Source organism: Cyclopterus lumpus, chromosome 21 (assembly GCF_009769545.1).
Source record: "Cyclopterus lumpus isolate fCycLum1 chromosome 21, fCycLum1.pri, whole genome shotgun sequence".
In the NCBI taxonomy this organism is placed as follows: domain Eukaryota; kingdom Metazoa; phylum Chordata; class Actinopteri; order Perciformes; family Cyclopteridae; genus Cyclopterus; species Cyclopterus lumpus.
In genome coordinates this window covers 25,641,389-25,665,366 of record NC_046986.1, presented here as the reverse complement: position 1 = coordinate 25,665,366, position 23,978 = coordinate 25,641,389, and the positions used below count along the sequence as shown (strand labels likewise).

The following is a 23,978-nucleotide window of genomic DNA, read 5'->3' as shown; positions in this document are numbered from 1 at the left end:
TATTAGGTATGTAATATATATGTATATGTATGTAATACAGTATATAATTCAGTTTATTTTGTATAGCCCAATATCACAAATTACAAATTTGCCTCAGAGGGCTTTACAATCTGTACACATACGACATCCCTGTCCCAGGACCTCACATCGGATCAGGAAAAACTCCCCAAAAATAACCTTTCACAGGGAAAAAGGGGAAGAAACCTTCAGGAGAGCAACAGAGGAGGATCCCTCTCCCCGGATGGACAAAAGCAATAGATGTCATGTGTACAGAATGAACAGCATTTACAAAGTTACATAAACACATTACATGAATATGACAATGTATGAATGGAGCTCCAATCCATGAAACAGAAGGAGGTAGAGAGGAGAGGGGGCGGGGCGCATCAGCAGGGCCAACGCAGGAGGCCGGCTCACCAGGCATCAGACACCTCCAGGTCCAATGGTCCATTGGACGTGAAGTCACAACGAGACGTGAAGTCACAACGACTCCGGGGAGGAAGCAGAGTTAATAAGGAGAGATTAAAATTCATCCATAAGGAGAGAGAGACGAGCAGATAGGTGCTCAGTGTATCCTAAAACATCCCCCAGCAGCCTATAAGCCTATAGCGGCATCAAGGGGCTGGACCAGGGCAAACCTGATTCAGCCCTAACTATAAGCACTATCACACAGGAAAGTCTTAAGTCTATTCTTAAATGAGGTGACTGTGTCTGCCTCCCGGACTGAAAGTGGAAGCTGGTTCCATAAAAGAGGAGCTTGATAACTAAAGGCTCTTGCTCCCATCCTACTTTTTAGGACTCTAGGAACCACAAGTAGCCCCGCATTTAGTGAGCGCAGCTCTCTAGTGGGGCAATATGGTACTACAAGCTCTTTAAGATATGATGGTGCATCACCAATCAAGGCTTTGTAGGTGAGGAGAAGAATTTTAAATGTGATTCTTGATTTTACAGGGAGCCAGTGCAGAGCAGCTAATACAGGAGTCATGTGATCTCTTTTCTTAGTTTTTGTGAGTACACGAGCTGCAGCATTCTGGATCAACTGGAGGGACTTAAGAGACTTATTAGAGCAGCCTGATAATAAGGAGTTGCAGTAATCTAGTCTGGAAGTAACAAACGTGTTGCCAGGGCAATGCCATCTACAGAAACCACATCACCAGATAATTGATCTCTGAGGTGTTCAGGGCCGAATAAAATAACTTCAGTTTTGTCTGAGTTTAACATCAGGAAGTTGCAGGTCATCCATGTTTTTATGTCTTTAAGACATTCTTGAATTTTAGCGAGCTGGTCTAATAGTTACATTCTTTTCATTGAAGAAGTTCATGAAGTCATTACTACTGAGGTCTATAGGAATACACGGCTCCACAGAGCTGTGACTCTCTGTCAGCCTGGCTACAGTGCTAAAGAGAACCCTGGGGTTGTTCTTATTTTTCTCTATTACTGATGAGTAATAGGCTGCTCTGGCATTACGGAGAGCCTTTTTATATGTTTTAAGACTATCTCGCCAAACTAAGCGTGATTCTTCCAGATTGGTGGAACGCCGTATGCTTTCGAGCTTTCGTGAAGTTTGCTTTAGGTCGCGGGTCTGAGGGTTATACCAGGGAGCAAACCTCCTTTGCCTCACTGTCTTTTTCTTAAGTGGGGCTATCGAGTCTAGTGTCATTCTCAGTGAGCCTGGAGCACTATCAACAATATGATCAATCTGGGACGGACTAAAGTTAGCACAGGAGTCCTCCGTCACATTGAGACGTGGTATTGAATCAAATGCAGAAGGAATTGTTTCTTTAAATTTAGCTACAGCACTGTCAGTTAGACATCTGGTGTAGAAACTTTTGACTAACGGTGTATACTCCGGGAGTATGAACTCAAAAGTTATGAGGTAATGGTCTGACAGAAGAGGGTTCTGTGGGAAGACCTCCAAATGCTCAATGTCAATGCCATATGCAAGAACAAGGTCGAGGGTGTGGCCAAAGCAGTGAGTGGGTTTCTGTACTCTCTGACAGAAGCCAATCAAGTCCAACAATGAGGTTTCAGTAAGACACAATAAATCAATATGATTGTCTGATATTAAATCATTTACTAATACAGCTTTAGATGACAGAGATCTAATATTTAGGAGTCCACATTTAATTATCCTGTTTTGTTGCACTGTTGCAAAAGTGATGTTAACCTTTATGAGGTTATTTTGTATGACTCCTCTTCTGGTTACTTTTGATTTAATTAATTTAAGTGGCCGTGGGACAGACACAGTCTCTATAGAGTTAAGGTTAAGGGTGGGTAACTGCTCGAATGGAAGTGCAGAGAAGGATGGAAGACTACAACTCTGCTTCTGCTTCCTGATCTGAACTCCGGGTCATGGATTAAGTCCGCTAATCAACTTCGCCATGTTCGCAGAAATGAGACGCGCTCCATCCCAAGTGGGATGAATGCCGTCTTGACTCATCAGATCAGGCTTTTTCCAGAAAGTCTGCCAGTTATCTATGTAGCCCACATTGTTTGCTGGGCACCACCTGGACAACCAGCAGTTGAATGACGACATGCGGCTATACATGTCATCATTGATCAGATTGAGGAGCTTGGTATGTATATATATATATATATATATATATATATATATATATATATATATATATATATATATATATATATATATATATACACATATACACATGTATATACATACATACATATTTATATACATACATATACATACATACATATACATGTATATATATATATATATATGTGTATATATATAATAATAATAATAATAATAATAAATTCTATTTGTATTGCACTTTATATTTAGTAATCTCAAAGTGCTACAGAGCAGAAAGTTCAAACAAGAACATTGGGGGTTGTCCTCATATAGAGCTGTGTGTCATCAGCGTAGCAGTGATAGGATACCCCATGCCTGCTGATTATATTACCCAGGGGAAGCAGATAGAGGGTGAAAAGAGTGGGGCCCAGCACTGAGCCCTGAGGGACACCGCAGGTGACCTTGTGGGTGTGTGATTTTGCTTTGCCCAGGGTAACGTATTCCATTCTGTCGGACAGATATGAGGTGAACCAGTTATGTATTTTATCAGAGAGTCCAATGGTGTATTTCAGACGGTGAAGGAGGATGTTGTGGTCAACTGTATCAAAAGCAGCTGTTAGGTCCAGGAGGATGAGTAGAGATGGGGAACCGGTATCTGCTGCCATCATGAGGTCATTGGTGACCTGAAGTCTGTTTCAGTGCTATGGCCAGGGTGGAAACCAGACTGAAACTTCTCAAAAAGGTTATTGTCTTTGAGGTGATCGTGAAGTTGTGCTGCAACTGTTTTTTCCAGAACTTTGGACAGAAATGGAAGATTTGAAATGGGCCTATAGTTGGAGAAAACTTCTGGATCCAGGGTGGTTTGTTTTAGTAGTGGTCTGATGACAGCAGTTTTTAACGCAGATGGGATATGGCAGGCCAGGAGGGAGTGGTTTATGATCTTGGTGATTAATGGAGAGATGGCAGATGCGTTTGTCTTTAGCAGAGCTGATGGGAAAGGGTCCAGAGCACAGGTGGTTGGCTTTGTGTTTTTGATCATATCCTCCACTTCCTCCTGTGTGACAATGGAGAAGGAGCAAAGAGGCTGGACAAACTCAGATGGTGGGTCGGTGGTTGTGAGAGGCAGGACAGCAGTGGCGGAGAGGTGTGAGCGGATGTTTTCAACTTTTTGTCGGAAAAAAGTGATGTGCATATTGCACCTATCCTCAGTGGCCTCAGGATGGACAAGTGAAGGCGGTTTGAGAAGATGATTTACAGTAGAGAAAAGTTGTTAAGAGTTACCGGGGCTGTTGTTGATAATGGTGGAATAAAACTTGGACTGTGCATTTCTCAGAGCTTCTGCATAGGCCTTCCTGTGCTCTCTATATGCCTGTTTGAGAAATGTCAGTCCAGAAGCCTTGAGCCGCCGCTCGATGACACGCCCAGCAGCCTTCATTTTGTGCAGCTCGCAGGTGTACCAGGGTGCTGAGTGCAAGAAGGAGACTGACCTGGATTTTATGGGGGCGTGAAGGTCCAGAAGACTGCTCAGGGACTGGTTGTAGGAATCCACTAAGTCAGTGCCAGAGAGGAATTCAGTAGAGCCAGAGGAGAGAAATGTAAGGTCCAGAGCCAGGGCATCCATGTTAATGTTTTTCAGATTTCTGAAATGGATCTGCCGCGTGGGTTTGGTGTGGGGAGAAGGGAAGGGCAACTCCATTGATATTATTTTGTGGTCAGACACACCAAGATCGTAAACCAGTAGGTTGGTGATGGGGGCGGAGTTTGTGATGACCAGGTCGAGTGTGTGTCCCCTTGAGTGTGTGGGCACATCAACATGTTGTTGTAGGTTGAGGGAGTCCATTAGCTGAAGGAAATAAGCAACGGAGTGGCATGAAGGGGTGTCGACATGAATGTTTAAATCTCCCAGGATTATGGTATTTGCAGATGCAGTGCAGAGCGTTGTGAGGAGTTCTGGGTTTGTGTGTGAGGTTCACTTATAATCGGTTAATAAACGGAGTCGGGAGATCAGACATGTCGTTCAGCTCATGGCTTCACTCTTAATTTTATTTGTCCCCCCAGTCCAGTTACTTTTCCTCTCTACGGCAACCCCGAAGGGACATATCATCTCCAATACCAAAACACATGAGACAGTCTGTTACAGTAGCGCTGATACAAAGAAAGTTAGAGCACTGCATCATAAACCAACAGGGACTGTGCAGTAAATGCTTGCAATATGAGCATGTCATGTCTGTTGTCATCAAATGTTTAAATGTTGTCAGGTCAACATATGTAGTCAACATACACTTACTGAGGTATGCTGGCTCAGCAGGGGAAATGTCCTGAAGAGTTTTTTTTTAGTTAAGAGCATAAGTAAAGAAATTAATGGAAGATGGCAGAATGGATGTTTCGGAATTTGATGATCCAAAAAGGGTTATGGATCTTGCATTCCTACTGGACATAGCACAGGAGCTGAACATCCTTAAAGATCCAGGGCCCTGGTTAGCTAATCACAGCAGTTAATGAAAATGTAAATGCCTTCACCACAAAACTGAAATTGTGGAAAACTCAGCTTTCTGCAAAATAGATCTCATCCATTTCACATACAGATCTCTTGTGGAGGGGGGCACGGGATTCAGTGGTGAGGAACATGCCTGTGCTATTGAAAACCTTCTGCAGGAGCTTGATCAGCGTTTTACTGATTTTAAGGCGGGCCATAAAACTTTCCAGCTGTTTGCAGACTCCTTCTCAGCTGATGTCCCAAGTATGTTGCCAATGGACCTTATTGACTTGCAGTACAACAGTGATCTAAAAGCTCAATTTAGAGAGGCACAAACATGACTGGACAATTACCTCCATCCTTCCCGGAGCTGTCCTAAGCGTTCAGTTCGGTTAATGTGCCTTTTAGCTTTAGCCTCTGTTAGCTGTCCCCTGGCAGCCCCCGAGCAGCCGGATGGCTGGGTGACTGTTCGAAGGGGTTTTAAGTCTAAACAGAAGCCCACTGAGCACCGCCAACCTCTTCACGTTTCGAACCAGTTTTCCCCACTCAGCGACGCACCCGCTGAGAAACCCACTCTGGTTATAGGTAGCTCCATAGTCAGAAACGTGAAGATAGGGAAGCCAGGGACCAAAGTCATATGCATCCCGTGGGCCAGAGCGGGCGACATTGAATCTTGTTTAAAACTGCTGGCTAAAGATGAGCGTAGTTACAGTAAGATTATTATACACGCCGGCGGTAATGACTCCCGACTGCGGCGGTCGGAGGTCACTAAAATTAATGTGGAATCGGTGTGTACTTATGCCAAGACAATGTCGGACACCGTAGTTTTCTCTGGCCCTCTTCCCAATCTGATCAATGATGACATGTATAGCCGCATGTCGTCATTCAACCGCTGGTTGTCCAGGTGGTGCCCAGCAAACAATGTGGGCTACATAGATAACTGGCAGACTTTCTGGGGAAAGCCTGATCTGATGAGTCGAGACGGCATTCATCCCACTTGGGATGGAGCACGTCTCATTTCTGCGAACATGGCGAAGTTGATTAGCGGACTTAATCCATGACCCAAAGTTCAGATCAGGAAGCAGAAGCAGAGTTGTAGTCTTCCACCCTTCTCTGCACTTCCATTCGAGCAGTTACCCACCCTTAACCTTAACTCTATAGAGACTGTGTCTGTCCCACGGCCACTTAAATTAATTAAATCAAAAGTAACCAGAAGAGGAGTCATACAAAATAACCTCATAAAGGTTAACATCACTACTGCCACAGTGCAACAAAAGAAGAGAATTAAATGTGGACTCCTAAATATTAGATCTCTGTCATCTAAAGCTGTATTAGTAAATGATTTAATATCAGACAATCACATTGATTTATTGTGTCTTACTGAAACCTGGCTGAGGCATGAAGAATATGTCAGCCTAAATGAATCAACTCCTCCAAGTCATATTAATACTCACATTCCTCGAGGCACCGGCCGAGGAGGTGGAGTAGCAGCCATCTTTGACTCAAGCCTATTAATGAATCCTAAACCTAAACTAAATTACAACTCATTTGAAAGCCTTGTTCTTAGTCTTTCACATCCAACCTGTAAAACATTACAGCCAATTCTATTTGTTATACTGTACCGGCCACCAGGTCCATATTCAGAATTTATATCTGAATTTTCTGAGTGTTTATCAAGTTTAGTCCTTAAAACTGATAAGGTTATTATTGTAGGAGATTTTAATATTCATGTGGATATTGACAATGATTGCCTTAGTACTGTATTTATCTCATTGTTGGACTCGATTGGCTTCTGTCAGAGAGTACAGAAACCCACTCATTGCTTTGGCCGCACCCTCGACCTTGTTCTTACATATGGCATTGACATTGAGCATTTGGAGGTCTTCCCACAGAACCCTCTTCTGTCAGACCATTACCTCATAACTTTTGAGTTTATACTCCCGGAGTATACACCGTTAGTCAAAAGTTTCTACACCAGATGTCTAACTGAAAGTGCTGTAGCTAAATTTATAGAAGCGATTCCTTCTGCATTTGATTCAATACCACGTCTCAATGTGACGGAGGACTCCTGTGCTAACTTTAGTCCGTCCCAGATTGATCATATTGTCGATAGTGCTACAGGCTCACTGAGAATGACACTAGACTTGATAGCCCCACTGAAGAAAAAGACAGTGAGGCAAAGGAGGTTTGCTCCCTGGTATAACCCTCAGACCCGCAACCTAAAGCAAACTTCACGAAAGCTTGAAAGCATATGGCGTTCCACCAATCTGGAAGAATCACGCTTAGTTTGGCGAGATAGTCTTAAAACATATAAAAAGGCTCTCCGTAATGCCAGAGCAGCCTATTACTCATCAATAATAGAGAAAAATAAGAACAACCCCAGGGTTCTCTTTAGCACTGTAGCCAGGCTGACAGAGAGTCACAGCTCTGTGGAGCCGTGTATTCCTATAGACCTCAGTAGTAATGACTTCATGAACTTCTTCAATGAAAAGATTTTAACTATTAGAGGCAAGATTGATGCTCTCTTGCCCTTAACTACTACCGATCTGTCATCAAGAGGAGTGGCCTTGGAAACGGCTGTATGCCCTGGTGTATATTTGGATAGCTTTTCTCCCATTAACCTAGACCAATTGTCCTCAATGGTTTCTACTTCTAAACCGTCTACCTGTCTCTTAGACCCCATCCCAACGAGGCTGCTTAAAGCCGTGTTGCCTTTAATTGGCACCTCTCTGCTGGATATTGTTAATGTGTCTTTGCTAACAGGCCATGTAACACATTCCTTCAAAGTAGCTGTAATTAAACCTCTCCTGAAAAAGCCCACTCTTAATCCAGAGGTGTTGGCTAACTACAGACCAATCTCTAACCTTCCCTTCCTCTCTAAGATCCTTGAGAAAGTAGTCGCAAATCAGTTGTGCGACTTCCTACATCAGAATAGTTTATTTGAGGAGTTTCAGTCAGGATTTAGAAAACACCACAGCACAGAGACAGCACTGGTGAAAATTACAAATGACCTCCTAATTGCATCAGATAAAGGACTCATCTCCGTACTGGTATTATTAGACCTTAGTGCTGCGTTCGACACCATTGATCATGACATCCTATTACAGAGACTGGATCAGTCGATTGGCATTTCAGGTACCGCACTAAGTTGGTTTAAATCCTATTTATCAGATCGATCTCAATTTGTATTTGTAAACGATGAAGCCTCAATGACCACCAACGTTAATCAAGGAGTTCCACAAGGTTCTGTGCTTGGACCAATTTTATTTACCTTATATATGCTTCCTTTGGGCAATATTATCAGGAAACACTGCATAAACTTTCATTGCTATGCAGACGATACTCAATTATATCTATCGATCAAACCAGAGGAGACCAACCAGCTCGCTAAAATTCAAGAATGTCTTAAAGACATAAAAACATGGATGACCTGCAACTTCCTGATGTTAAACTCAGACAAAACTGAAGTTATTTTACTCAGCCCTGAACACCTCAGAGATCAATTATCTGGTGATGTGGTTTCTGTAGATGGCATTTCCCTCGCATCCAACACCACTGTAAAGAATCTAGGCGTTATCTTTGACCGAGACTTGTCCTTTAACTCCCACGTTAAGCAAATCTCAAGGATTGCATTTTTTCATCTACGTAACATTTCAAAAATCAGGCACATCTTGTCTCAAAAAGATGCAGAAAAGCTGGTTCACGCGTTTGTTACTTCCAGACTAGATTACTGCAACTCCTTATTATCAGGCTGCCCTAATAAGTCTCTTAAATCCCTCCAGTTGATCCAGAATGCTGCAGCTCGTGTACTTACAAAAACTAAGAAAAGAGATCACATTACTCCTGTATTAGCTGCGCTGCACTGGCTCCCTGTAAAATCAAGAATCACATTTAAAATTCTTCTCCTCACCTACAAAGCCTTGATTGGTGATGCACCATCATATCTTAAGGAGCTTGTAGTACCATATTGCCCCACTAGAGAGCTGCGCTCACTAAATGCGGGGCTACTTGTGGTTCCTAGAGTCCTAAAAAGTAGGATGGGAGCAAGAGCCTTCAGTTATCAAGCTCCTCTTTTATGGAACCAGCTTCCACTTTCAGTCCGGGAGGCAGACACAGTCACCTCATTCAAGAATAGACTTAAGACTTTCCTGTTTGATAGTGCTTATAGTTAGGGCTGAATCAGGTTTGCCCTGGTCGAGCCCCTTGATATGCTGCTATAGGCTTATAGGCTGCTGGGGGATGTTTTAGGATACACTGAGCACCTCTCTCCTCTTCTCTCTCTCCTTATGGATACATTTACATCTCTCCATTGCACCTTATTAACTCTGCTTCCTCCCCGGAGTCGTTGTGACTTCACGTCTCATAGGGTCCATTGGACCTGGAGATGTCTGATGCCTGGTGAGCCGGCCTCCCACCTTGGCCCTGCTGATGCCCCGCCCCCTCCTCTCTACCTCCTTCTGTTTCATGGATTGGAGTTCCATTCATACATTGTCATATTCATGTAATGTGTTTATGTAACTTTGTAAATGCTGTTCATTCTGTACACATGACATCTATTGCTTCTGTCCATCCGGGGAGAGGGATCCTCCTCTGTTGCTCTCCTGAAGGTTTCTTCCCTTTTTTCCCTGTGAAAGGTTATTTTTGGGGAGTTTTTCCTGATTCGATGTGAGGTCCTGGGACAGGGATGTCGTATGTGTACAGATTGTAAAGCCCTCTGAGGCAAATTTGTAATTTGTGATATTGGGCTATACAAAATAAACTGAATTGAATTGAATTGAAATTGAATTGAATTGAATTGAATTGAATTGAATTATCAGGCTGCTCTAATAAGTCTCTTAAATCCCTCCAGTTGATCCAGAATGCTGCAGCTCGTGTACTCACAAAAACTAAGAAAAGAGATCACATTACTCCTGTATTAGCTGCGCTGCACTGGCTCCCTGTAAAATCAAGAATCACATTTAAAATTCTTCTCCTCACCTACAAAGCCTTGATTGGTGATGCACCATCTTAAGGAGCTTGTAGTACCATATTGCCCCACTAGAGAGCTGCGCTCACTAAATGCGGGGCTACTTGTGGTTCCTAGAGTCCTAAAAAGTAGAATGGGAGCAAGAGCCTTCAGTTATCAAGCTCCTCTTTTATGGAACCAGCTTCCACTTTCAGTCCGGGAGGCACAGTCACCTCATTTAAGAATAGACTTAAGACTTTCCTGTTTGATAGTGCTTATAGTTAGAGCTGAATCAGGTTTGCCCTGGTCCAGCCCCTTTATATGCTGCTATAGGCTTATAGGCTGCTGGGGGATGTTTTAGGATACACTGAGCACCTATCTCCTCGTCTCTCTCTCCTTATGGATGAATTTTCATCTCTCCATTGCACCTTATTAACTCTGCTTCCTCCCCGGAGTCGTTGTGACTTCACGTCTCATAGGGTCCATTGGACCTGGAGGTGTCTGATGCCTGGTGAGCCGGCCTCCCGCGTTGGCCCTGCTGATGCCCCGCCCCCTCCTCTCTACCTCCTTCTGTTTCATGGATTGGAGTTCCATTCATACATTGTCATATTCATGTAATGTGTTTATGTAACTTTGTAAATGCTGTTCATTCTGTACACATGACATCTATTGCTTCTGTCCATCCGGGGAGAGGGATCCTCCTCTGTTGCTCTCCTGAAGGTTTCTTCCCTTTTTTCCCTGTCAAAGGTTATTTTTGGGGAGTTTTTCCTGATTCGATGTGAGGTCCTGGGACAGGGATGTCGTATGTGTACAGATTGTAAAGCCCTCTGAGGCAAATTTGTAATTTGTGATATTGGGCTATACAAAATAAACTGAATTGAATTGAATTGAATTATTGTAAGCACATATCTGCGTGAGAACCATTTCTCACTTTAGTACAGGTCCAGGCTTAGTGATGCCCATCTTGAAGCTGTACTCAGGGTTTCTACTGTGAGCAGAAGCGCTGCCAGGTGTCTGGCAAAAAATAGAATAGTACAGAAAGTACAAATAGAAAGTACACATGTATTTAGGGATTGCATTTGTATGTCCATTGCAATGTTTCGAAAAGTTATTGAAAATAATATAAAATGTATTGAAACTGCTGGTTGCATTCTTTGATAAGTATCCCGAAAATATGTAAGTAATGTAACATTTTTAGAAAGTACATTTTCAAAAATATTGCACTTTCTTCTAGTACTTGAATGTTGAAGTGGCCCTCCTATGAGATGACAATACCAGCAGTGGCCCCAAGCTAAATTGAGTTTGAGACCCCTGTTCTAAAGTGTGAGGTCCTGAAACATGTACTGACCTCCATCTGTTGGCGGATCCAGCTAAGCGATCGTGTAATGCGTGTGTAAACGCCTGGCTTGTTCCTCATAGCACAGCCAATTCCCCAGCTGGTCGCACCAACCAGCTTCCATACAGTCGAGTCCTCACAGGCCAGAGGACCTCCACTGTCACCCTGAGAAAACACACACACAAAATCCCCATCGCACTTACCAAATCACTAATGTCTCACAGCTTCATAAACCGATGAAATACAGGCAAAGGAGAGAATATATCATTACATTTCCTATTTTCATAATGGAAGATTTGTGTAAACTTTTGGGAGTATTTTAAAATCACTAATTTTATTTCTATGAATTTTGGCTAGTTTTAGTATAGTTAAAATGTATGGTGACCTTTTGATTTACATGTCCCATAGTTTCCGAATAATTTCTCTAAAAGGAAAACTGTAAATGATTTGCTTCTAATGACGGCTAAAATGGAGACAGTGTTGATTTACTAACTACTTGTGGTTCCTAGAGTCCTAAAAACTAGGATGGGAGCCAGAGCCTTCAGTTATCAAGCTCCTCTTTTATGAAACCAGCTTCCACTTTCAGTCCAGGAGGCAGACACAGTCACCTCATTTAAGAATAGACTTAAGACTTTCCTCTTTAATAGTGCTTATAGTTAGGGCTGAATCAGGTTTGCCCTGGTCCAGCCCCTAGATATGCTGCTATAGGCTTATAGGCTGATGTGGGACGTTTTAGGATACACTGAGCTCCTCTCTCTTCATCTTCTCTTTCTCCTAATGAATGTGTGTCTCTTCATTGCACATTACTAACTCTACTTCTTCCCCGGAGTCTTTGTGCCTTCTTGCCTCACAGGGTCATGGGCCCTGCCCCCTGACTTCTTGCCCCTGCTTCCTGCCTCCTGCATCCTGTCCCTTGGTCCTGAAGGTTTCTTCACTTTTTCCTCCTATGAATCGCCACCTTAACGTGGTGGAGGAGTTTGAGTGGCTCAGTGATCCTGGGAGCTATGTTGTCCGGGGCATCAGCCCCTGGTAGGGTCTCCCAAGGCAAACAGGTCTCGGGGGAGAGCCCAGACTAAGAGCGGTTCAATAAACCCTGATGATAAGCAGCCCACGGACTGAAGCTACCTTGCCCGGACAAGGGAAACCGGGGCACCCTCCCGGAGCCAGACCCAGGAGGGGACCCTCTCGTTCCTGCGCCTACGGGTTGCGGGGAGTAAGGCTCTGACTGTTGTTTGTGCTTATGCACCGAACAGCATTTCGGAGTATCCGGCCTTCTTGGAGTCGGTGGGAGGGGTCCTGGAAAGGGCGCCGCCTGCCGACTCCATAGTTCTCCTGGGAGACTTCAACGCTCACGTGGGCAATGACAGAGAAACCTGGCGGGGCGTGATTGGGAGGAACGGCTTGCCCGATCTGAACCCGAATGGTGTTTTGTTGTTGGACTTCTGTGCTAGCCACAGTTTGTCCATAACGAACACCATGTTCGAACATAAGGTGGCTCATAAGTGTACCTGGTACCAGAACACCTTAGGCCGGAGATCAATGATCGACTTTGTAATCGTATCATCTGATCTGCGGCCGTATGTCTTGGACACTCGGGTGAAGAGAGGAGCAGAGCTGTCAACTGATCACCACCTGGTGGTGAGTTGGATCAGATGGCGGGGGACTCGGCTAGAGAGACCTGGCAAGCCCAAACGTGTAGTGAGGGTGAACTGGGAACGTCTGGCAGAGGATCCTGTCCGGGAGGTCTTCAACTCCCACCTCCGGAAGAACTTCTCACAAATCCCGAGGGAGGCTGGGGACATGGAATCCTAGTGGACCTTGTTGAAAGCCTCTATTGTGGACGCGGCTGCTCGGGGCTGTGGCTCCTTGGTGGCAAGGCGCCAGGGGTGGATGAGATCCGCCCTGAGATGCTGAAAGCGCTGGACATTGTTGGGCTGTCTTGGTTGACACGCCTTTTCAGTCTCGCATGGGGGTCGGGAACAGTGCCCATGGACTGGCAGACCGGGGTGGTGGTTCCCATCTTCAAGAAGGGGGACCGGAGAGTGTGCTCGAACTATTGTGGTATCACACTGCTCAGCCTCCCGGGAAAAGCTTATGCCAGGGTGCTGGAGAGGAGGCTCCGACCGCTTGTCGAACCTCAGATTCAAGACGAACAGTGTGTATTCCGTCCCGGTCGTGGAACAGTGGACCAGCTCTTTACCCTCGCAAGATTACTGGAGGGGTCCTGGGAGTTTGCCCAACCAGTTTACATGTGCTTTGTCTGGAGAAGGCTTTCGACCGGGTCCCTCTGGGTTTTTTGTGGGGGGTGCTGCGGGAGTATGGGGTGCCGGACCCGTTGGCACGGGCCATCCGGTCTCTGTACGCCTGCAGTAGGAGCTGTGTTCGTCTCCTCGGTAGTAAGTCAGACACGTTCCCGGTGGGTGTTGGCCTCCGCCAGGGCTGCCCTTTGTCACCGGTCCTGTTTGTGACCTTCATGGACAGGATATCTAGGCGCAGCCAGGGGGCGGAGAGGATCCGGTTCGGGAGTCTCGGGATCGCCTCTCTGCTGTTTGCGGATGATGTGGTCCTGTTTGCCTCCTCGGACTGTGACCTCCAGCATTCACTGGGGCGTTTTGCAGCCGAGTGCGAAGCGGCAGGGATGAGAGTTAGCACCTCCAAATCTGAGGCCATGGTGCTCTGCCGGAAACCGGCGGATTGCTCCCTCCAGGTGGGGGCAAACTGCCTACCCCAAGCGAAGGAGTTCAAGTATCTCGGGGTCTTGTTCACGAGTGAGGGTAAGGTGGAGCAGGAGATCGATAGGCGGATCGGTGCGGCTGCAGCAGTAAAACAGGCGCTGTACCGGTCCGTCTTGGTGAAGAGGGAGCTGAGCCGGAAGGCAAACCTCTCCATTTACTGGTCGGTCTACGTTCCAACCCTCACCTATGGTCAAGAACTCTGGGTCGTGACCGAAAGAACGAGATCTCGGATACAAGCGGCCGAAATGAGCTTCCTCCGTAGGGTGGCCGGGATAAGGTAAGGAGCTCGGACATCAGGGGGGAGCTTGGAGTCAAGTCGCTGCTCCTTCGTGTCGAAAGGAGTCAGCTGAGGTGGTTCGGGCATCTAGTCAGGATGCCTCCTGGACGCCTCCCATTAGAGGTTTTCCGGGCACGTCCAACTGGTAGGAGGCCCCGGGGAAGACCGAGGACACGCTGGAGGGATTATATCTCCCGGCTGGCCTTGGAACGCCTCGGGATCCCCCAGAATGAGCTGGAAAGTGCTGCGGGTGAGAGGGAAGCCTGGGTAGGCCTGCTGAACCTGCTGCCACCGCGACCCGACCCCGGATAAGTGGGTGATAATGGATGGATGGATGGGTTTTTTCGTTTTTTTTGGAGAGTTTTTCCTGATCCGATGTGAGGTCCTGGGACAGGGATGTCGTATGTGTACAGATTGTAAAGCCCTCTGAAGCAAATTTGTAATTTGTGATATTGGGCTATACAAAATAAACTGAATTGAATGTTCGGTGGCTGTTGGGAACTAGGGGAGTGGAGCCTCTTGAATTGACTTTTTACGATATGGACATCATTCAATTCAATTCAATGCAATTCAGTTTATTTTGTATAGCCCAATATCACAAATTACAAATTTGGCTTCACAGGGAAAAAAAGGGAAGAAACCTTCAGGAGAGCAAGAGGATCCCTCTACCCGGATGGACAGAAGCAATAGATGTCATGTGTACAGAATGAACAGCATTTACAAAGTTACATAAACACATTACATGAATATGACAATGTATGAATGGAGCTCCAATCCATGAAACAGAAGGAGGTAGAGAGGAGGGGGGGGCGGGGCGCATCAGCAGGGCCAACGCAGGAGGCCGCCTCACCAGGCATCAGACACCTCCAGGTCCAATGGACCCTATGAGACGTGAAGTCACAACGACTCCGGGGAGGAAGCAGAGTTAATAAGGTGCAATGGAGAGATGAAAATTCATCCATAAGGAGAGAGAGACGAGGAGATAGGTGCTCAGTGTATCCTAAAACATCCCCCAGCAGCCTATAAGCCTATAGCAGCATATAAAGGGGCTGGACCAGGGCAAACCTGATTCAGCTCTAACTATAAGCACTATCAAACAGGAAAGTCTTAAGTCTATTCTTAAATGAGGTGACTGTGCCTCCCGGACTGAAAGTGGAAGCTGGTTCCATAAAAGAGGAGCTTGATAACTGAAGGCTCTTGCTCCCATTCTACTTTTTAGGACTCTAGGAACCACAAGTAGCCCCGCATTTAGTGAGCGCAGCTCTCTAGTGGGGCAATATGGTACTACAAGCTCCTTAAGATGGTGCATCACCAATCAAGGCTTTGTAGGTGAGGAGAAGAATTTTAAATGTGATTCTTGATTTTACAGGGAGCCAGTGCAGCGCAGCTAATACAGGAGTAATGTGATCTCTTTTCTTAGTTTTTGTGAGTACACGAGCTGCAGCATTCTGGATCAACTGGAGGGATTTAAGAGACTTATTAGAGCAGCCTGATAATAAGGAGTTGCAGTAATCTAGTCTGGAAGTAACAAACGCGTGAACCAGCTTTTCTGCATCTTTTTGAGACAAGATGTGCCTGATTTTTGAAATGTTACGTAGATGAAAAAATGCAATCCTTGAGATTTGCTTAACGTGGGAGTCTCGGTCAAAGATAACGCCTAGATTCTTTACAGTGGTGTTGGATGCCAGGGAAATGCCATCTACAGAAACCACATCACCAGATAATTGATCTCTGAGGTGTTCAGGGCCCAGTAAAATAACTTCAGTTTTGTCTGAGTTTAACATCAGGAAGTTGCAGGTCATCCATGTTTTTATGTCTTTAAGACATTCTTAAATTTTAGCGAGCTGGTTGGTCTCCTCTGGTTTGATCGATAGATATAATTGAGTATCGTCTGCATAGCAATGAAAGTTTATGCAGTGTTTCCTGATAATATTGCCCAAAGGAAGCATATATAAGGTAAATAAAATTGGTCCAAGCACAGAACCTTGTGGAACTCCGTGATTAACATTGGTGGTCATTGAGGCTTCATCGTTTACAAATACAAATTGAGATCGATCTGATAAATAGGATTTAAACCAACTTAGTGCGGTACCTGAAATGCCAATCGACTGATCCAGTCTCTGTAATAGGATGTCATGATCAATGGTGTCGAACGCAGCACTAAGGTCTAATAATACCAGTACGGAGATTAGTCCTTTATCTGATGCAATTAGGAGGTCATTTGTAATTTTCACCAGTGCAGTCTCTGTGCTGTGGTGTTTTCTAAATCCTGACTGAAACTCCTCAAATAAACTATTCTGATGTAGGAAGTCGCACAACTGATTTGCGACTACTTTCTCAAGGATCTTAGAGAGGAAGGGAAGGTTAGAGATTGGTCTGTAGTTAGCCAACACCTCTGGATTAAGAGTGGGCTTTTTCAGGAGAGGTTTAATTACAGCTACATTGAAGGAATGTGGTACATGGCCTGTTAGCAAAGACACATTAACAATATCCAACAGAGAGGTGCCAATTAAAGGCAACACGGCTTTAAGCAGCCTCGTTGGGATGGGGTCCAAGAGACAGGTAGACGGTTTAGAAGTAGAAACCGTTGAAGACAATTGGTCTAGGTTAATGGGAGAAAAGCTATCCAAATATACACCAGGGCATACAGCCGTTTCCAAGGCCACTTCTCTTGATGACAGATCGGCAGTAGTTGAGGGCAAGAGATCATCAATCTTGCCTCTAATAGTTAAAATCTTTTCATTGAAGAAGTTCATGAAGTCAATACTACTGAGGTCTATAGGAATACACGGCTCCAAAGAGCTGTGACTCTCTGTCAGCCTGGCTACAGTGCTAAAGAGAACCCTGGGGTTGTTCTTATTTTTCTCTATTACTGATGAGTAATAGGCTGCTCTGGCATTACGGAGAGCCTTTTTATATGTTTTAAGACTATCTCGCCAAACTAAGCGTGATTCTTCCAGATTGGTGGAACGCCATATACTTTCGAGCTTTCGTGAAGTTTGCTTTAGGTCGCGGGTCTGAGGGTTATACCAGGGAGCAAACCTCCTTTGCCTCACTGTCTTTTTCTTCAGTGGGGCTATCGAGTCTAGTGTCATTCTCAGTAAGCCTGTAGCACTATCGACAATTTGATCAATCTGGGATGGACTAAAGTTAGCACAGGAGTCCTCCGTCACATTGAGACGTGGTATTGAATCAAATGCTGAAGGAATCGCTAATTTAAATTTAGCTACAGCACTGTCAGTTAGACATCTGGTGTAGAAACTTTTGACTAACGGTGTATACTCCGGGAGTATAAACTCAAAAGTTATGAGGTAATGGTCTGACAGAAGAGGGTTCTGTGGGAAGACCTCCAAATGCTCAATGTCAATGCCATATGTAAGAACAAGGTCGAGGGTGTGGCCAAAGCAGTGAGTGGGTTTCTGTACTCTCTGACAGAAGCCAATCGAGTCCAACAATAAGATAAATGCAGTACTAAGGCAATCATTGTCAATATCCACATGAATATTAAAATCTCCGACAATAATAACCTTATCAGTTTTAAGGACTAAACTTGATAAACACTCTGAAAATTCAGATATAAATTCTGAATATGGACCTGGTGGCCGGTACAGTATAACAAATAGAATTGGCTGTAATGTTTTACAGGTTGGATGTGAAAGACTAAGAACAAGGCTTTCAAATGAGTTGTAGTTTAGTTTAGGTTTAGGATTCATTAATAGGCTTGAGTCAAAGATGGCTGCTACTCCACCTCCTCGGCCGGTGCCTCGAGGAATGTGAGTATTAATATGACTTGGAGGAGTTGATTCATTTAGGCTGACATATTCTTCATGGCTTAGCCAGGTTTCAGTAAGACACAATAAATCAATGTGATTGTCTGATATTAAATCATTTACTAATACAGCTTTAGATGACAGAGATCTAATATTTAGGAGTCCACATTTAATTCTCTTGTTTTGTTGCACTATGGCAGTAGTGATGTTAACCTTTATTTCTTCTGGTTACTTTTGATTTAATTAATTTAAGTGGCCGTCGGACAGACACAGTTTCTATAGAGGGTGGGTAACTGCTCGAATGGAAGTGCAGAGAAGGGTGGAAGACTACAACTCTGCTTCTGCTTCCTGATCTGAACTCTGGGTCATGGATTAAGTCCGCTAATCAACTTCGCCATGTTCGCAGAAATGAGACGCGCTCCATCCCAAGTGGGATGAATGCCGTCTCGACTCATCAGATCAGGCTTTCCCCAGAAAGTCTGCCAGTTATCTATGTAGCCCACATTGTTTGCTGGGCACCACCTGGACAACCAGCGGTTGAATGACGACATGCGGCTATACATGTCATCATTGATCAGATTGGGGAGAGGGCCAGAGAAAACTACGGTGTCCGACATTGTCTTGGCATAAGTACACACCGATTCCACATTAATTTTAGTGACCTCCGACCTTCGCAGTCGGGAGTCATTACCGCCGGCGTGTATTATAATCTTACTGTAACTACGCTCATCTTTAGCCAGCAGTTTTAAACAAGATTCAATGTCGCCCGCTCTGGCCCCCGGGATGCATATGACTTTGGTCCCTGGCTTCCCTATCTTCACGTTTCTGACTATGGAGCTACCTATAACCAGAGTGGGTTTCTCAGCGGGTGTGTCGCTGAGTGGGGAAAACTGGTTCGAAACGTGAAGAGGTTGGCGGTGCTCAGTGGGCTTCTGTTTAGACTTAAAACCCTTTCGAACAGTCACCCAGCCATCCGGCTGCTCGGGGGCTGCCAGGGGACAGCTAACAGAGGCTAAAGCTAAAGGCTCCGCTCCGGCTATGGGGGGTGGCGAGCTAACTAGCGTAACTGTCTGAGCTTCGATGGTGCGGAGCCGTGCATCTAACCCACTTAGAACTGCCTCCAACCTAGCAAATGAACTACACTTGTTGCATGTACCGTTATCATTAAGAGAGGCCGTTATCATTAAGAGAGGCAGAGGAATAGCGCATGTACCGTTATCATTAAGAGAGGCAGAGGAATAGCTCTGAGACACTCTGAGCAAGAGGAAGCGGGAGGGGGAGAAGAAAACATCGCGAGCTGCTAAGCTGGCAACCGGAAGTGATGCAATACGCTTACCGGAAGAGAGAGAGCGATGCGTTCAGGAACCTCACGAGTCTCTGTGGTCAAAGTCAGTACATGTGCATTTTGACAGTGTTTTTTGACTCAAATTATGTGTTATCAGACACCGCCAGGTCCAATGGACCCTATCATAGTGGCATTAGAATTGTAACATACATTTGTGCACAATAACTAGATGCATTGTGTTAAGTGTTTGTAGTGAAACGCTAATTTACAACACCTGTCCACAGGAGGCTTTTTTGTTGTTGAAAAAAAGAAAATACATCCTCAAATACATCCACAAATTACAACTGTGTTTACAGGGGTGTTAGGTGTGAGACTGATTGTCCAAATGAGGTATTGCACAATACGACAGTTCCCTTTAACTGAGGCCCTTGGGCTGTACTGAATGGCTGGTAGTTTCTGATGAATCTGAAGCAGTTGAGATTCGATTTCACTTTTTTGGTGATACTACTTGGCTGTAGCTCAGTGGGGAGAGTGGTCGTCCCGTAACCACAAGGCGGTTCAATTTCCCACTCTCCCCATAGTTGCATGTCGAAGTGTCCTTGAGCAAGACACTGAACCCCCAGTTGCTCCCCGGGTGCTTGACTGCAGCCCACTGCTCCTTAATAACTAAGGATGGGTCAAATGCAGAGAAGAATTGATTGTCGAGGATGATTCCTAAGTAGTCGAGGACGATTCCTAAGTACTTTACGTTGTCAACCTCAATGTTTATTTCTGCCATAAATCTTGCATTGTCATGTCGTTTACATATTGAAAAAAAATCAAGATATTGTTTACATTCAGCGTTAAGTGAGAGTACTCAAGCTATTGCAATACAGAATTTAAGTAGTCAGTAAGCTGATCAGCGGCCTTCCTAGATGTTTTGCCTGATAACTGTATCATCAGCATACATTTTGCAGCCAACCCCCGGACAACTCTCAGGTAGGTTGTTGATATACATGCTAAATAGAACCGACCCCTCGGGTATCCCCATGCTATTGGTACAGATGGTGGATGGTGAAGGTACGAGTCAAACCATTGTGAGGCAAGATCAGAGAATTGGAATTTGGGAAGTTTGGATTTCAGCCCGACTCATTCCCACTCCCCTTGATGAGCCCCAGGACGGTGGTGTCATCTGCGTATTTGATGAGGATGGTGTTGTCCTGGTTAGAGGTGCAGTCATGGGTGTACAGGGTGAATAGTTTGGGGCTAAGGCAGCAGCCCTGTGGGGATCCTGTGCTGACTGTGAGCTCGGTAGACACCCGTCCTCCCATTCTCACCACCTGGGGTCTTTCTATCAGAAAGTCCAGAATCCAGTTGCAGGTGGGAGTTGGGACGCCGAGGTCTGTCAGCTTCTTGATTAGTTTGCCCGGGCGGATGGTATTAAAGGCAGAACTATAGTCCAGGAAAAGCATCCTGGCATACGTTCTGCCGCTATCCAGGTGTTGCAGAGTGTGGTGTAGAGCTATTGCTACCGCGTCATCCACTGATCGGTTGGGGCGGTAGGCAAACTGGAGGGGGTCGACATTGTCCGGGACCGTGTGGTTGATGTGGGTGAGGACCAGTTTTTCTAGGCACTTCATGGCGACTGGTGTGAGTGCCACTGGCCTGAAGTCATTTAAGGTGGGTGTGTCTTGTTTTTTGGGGACTGGTATGATGATGGAGGATTTAAAGATACGGGGAACTACAGCCTGAGATAGTGACAGGTTGAAGATATCAGCATACACTCCGGCTAGTTGTTCCCCACAGACCTTTAGGACTTTGGGGGGAACTCCATCAGGTCCCACAGCCTTGTAGGGGTTTACCCTCTTCAGGGCCTTCAGGACCTGTGTGTGTGTCACCTAAAAAGGCAAAGTCCATGTGGTCAAAGGGGGCTTTTGAGGGTGTGTCCGTATTCAGCCTGTCGAACCTGGCATAAAAGTTGTTGAGGCTGTCTGAAAGACACATAGGCTTTTATTACGTTATTGGTTTAACTTTTGACGCATGCGCAGTAAGGCCCCGTGAGGACAGTGACCCTAGAGTGGGAAGAACACAGAGGAAGCTCAGCCACAGTAGAAAGCTACAAGAAAAGAACGGAGGTTGCTCGAGGGCAAGGACTCAAGGTTAGTTGAGAAGCACTCACTGATAACAGGGAACGAGAAGACAGACAGTGGCTTACTGATGCTCGTACACATAGAACAACTCCTATGCTGAGAGAACAGTTACAGCTAGTTCTCAGGAGCTGCAGCTGTGTTTATCAAGGCCACCTCATCCCGCCGACAACGCCATGCCCCCACCTTCGCCCACCGACAACATGCACACACACTGATGGATGAAGACCACCACAACCAATGGACGTGAGCCAGTGTGAGCGGAGATGCTCAGTGCTCCAACGGGGGAGCTTCTAGCTAGAATAAGCTCTGCCTGCTACAATAGTCTTAACCAATGGGACCTCACAAGAGGAATCCTATATGAAGTTTCAGCGCACTCTGTTTAAGCGCCTTTTCCTTGGACATTCAACCCTGTTGGGTGTTCAACGTAGGACCGTGCACGTATAACTGTACGGGATGCAATACTCTGCTTTTTATTACTGAATAAATATTTGTGATTTTACCTCTCGACTCCACTTGTCCGTTGAAAGCCTGAGCCGCACACTTGTTCCCTGCGTTTTTTTACGCACAACAGTGGGATCATGGGGATCTGTGGTTGTTGTGGTTTTCTTGTAGTTAGTGACAGACTGGATCCCCTGCCACATCCTGCGCGTGTTATGGTTGAGATAGTAGCCTTCAAGTTTTTGGGAGTGAGCTCTCTTTGCTGCTCTGATGGACTTCTGCAGCTCGTACCGGGCTCTCATATACTCCTCTTGGTCTCTTGACTTGAAAGGCATCCCGTCTCTTCCTGGTGTTATTTTTTATGTTCCCATTAAACCAGGGTTTTTGGTTAGGGAACATACACACAGTCCTGGGAGGTGCACATAGGGACGTACACCAGCTGATGTAGTCACTCACAGTCTCTGTGTATTCGTGGATGTCGTTAGTGGCCACTTTGAAAGTGCTCCAGTCTGTGGCCTCAAAGCAGCCCTGAAGGCTAGCCTGTGCCCCATCAGTCCAGGTGTTAAAGGTTCTGACAAGGACTGGCTTTGTCTTGAGCCTTTTGTTGTAGACTGGTTTGAGCCGGATTGCCATGTGGTCAGACTTTCCAAAATGGGGTTTTGGTTCAGCTGAGAAGGCATTTCTGATGTTGCTGTAGCATTGGTCCAGTGTTTTATTTCCCCTGGTGGGGAAGGTCACAAACTGATGCAGTTTGGGCATATTTTTCCAGAGATTGCAGTGATTAAAATCTCCCAGAATAATGACAGCAGCGTCAGGATATGTGTTTTCATGCTCACTGATCATGTTGTGTAGCTCCTTCAGTGCAGCCTCCTTCTTAGCGGAGGGGGGGGATATACACAAAACTCACAATGATACATTGCAGTTCTCTGGGCAAATAAAATGGTATTAGCCTCAAAGTCAGATACTCCACATATTCAGAGCAAGATGTTGATATGATCTTACTGTCGGTACACCAGGATTTTTTGACGAGTGCGGCCGTTCCTCCGCGAGTCTTTCCGCTTTCCACAGCGCATCGGTCCTCTCTGAAGACCGTGTAGCCATCTGGTGTAATTGCCTCGTCGGGTGTTCTCTCCCCCAGCCAGGTTTCACAGAAACACAGTATCGAGCAATCCTGAATGTCCTTCTGCATGGAAATCCGAGCATGTAGCTCGTCCACCTTGTTTTTTTTTTTCATTTGCGAACAGTATGATTGGGAGTGTTAACCTTCCTATGCTAACCAAGCGCCGGCGCCTTCGGTCAGCTCCTCCCCGTCTGCTGCACCTCCGCTTCAGCCTGTTGTTCTCAGGGCGCCGACCTAGCGTTGAGTCAACATAGCATGTTAGCTCTGGGTAGAGTTGCGGCTCGTAGGGGGAAAAGAGTCCAAGAAGACTGCGCTCTCTCAGCTGTAACAAGGTCGCCCGATCATAGAAAAACATTGCACTTTGTGTCTTAGCTCGGCACAAAAAAGTAGTGAGTAGAAAAAGACAAATAAATAAGTTAACTCTGAGAGCTCCGCGACGTCGCCCTCTGTGGAGCACACCTGGAGCGCCAGTTGTGTTATTGGCTCAAGTAGTTGGGTTCTGTATATCCTTATCAGTGCAAAAAAAAGATTATGGAAGTCCTTGGCCTTTGAACTATTGAAGTGACCATACTTTTTTTGCTTACTTCTTCAAGATGAACTTCTTTGATGTAAAATAGATTTTTGAGAGTTCTGGTCAACCGTGTTAGGTGTCAGTTCTATACTGTTTTAAAATTGTTTGCAAGTTCCTGTACTGAGTCTACAAAAAAAGCATTGAACTCATTTGCAATACTCATTTGCAATTGTTGTTTATTCTCAGTTCCTTTATTCTCTGAAACCTATGGGGGTTTGAGTTGGTTAAACAATTAATGTGAGTCCACAATTTGGAACTACAACCCTTAGCCTCTTCAATAAGTTTTGAGAAGTAATTCAACCTATCTTTGCTTAGCTCTGTGACAACTTTGTTTCTTAGGCCTGTGTAAATGAGATGATC

At 45.3% G+C, this 23,978-nt stretch overlaps 1 protein-coding gene across 1 annotated transcript in view; it reads right to left on the bottom strand.

Moving 5' to 3' along the window:
- Positions 1-10,884: 10,884 nt before the first annotated feature.
- tmprss3a (transmembrane serine protease 3a) overlaps positions 10,885-23,978 on the bottom strand; it is a 64,759-nt gene continuing 51,665 nt past the window's right edge. The window contains exons 13-14 of the mRNA XM_034560874.1: positions 11,306-11,458; positions 10,885-10,971 (exon numbers count right to left, since the gene is read on the bottom strand). Coding sequence (XP_034416765.1) covers positions 10,885-10,971; positions 11,306-11,458 — 240 coding nt within the window. The remainder of the gene's footprint in view (positions 10,972-11,305; positions 11,459-23,978) is intronic.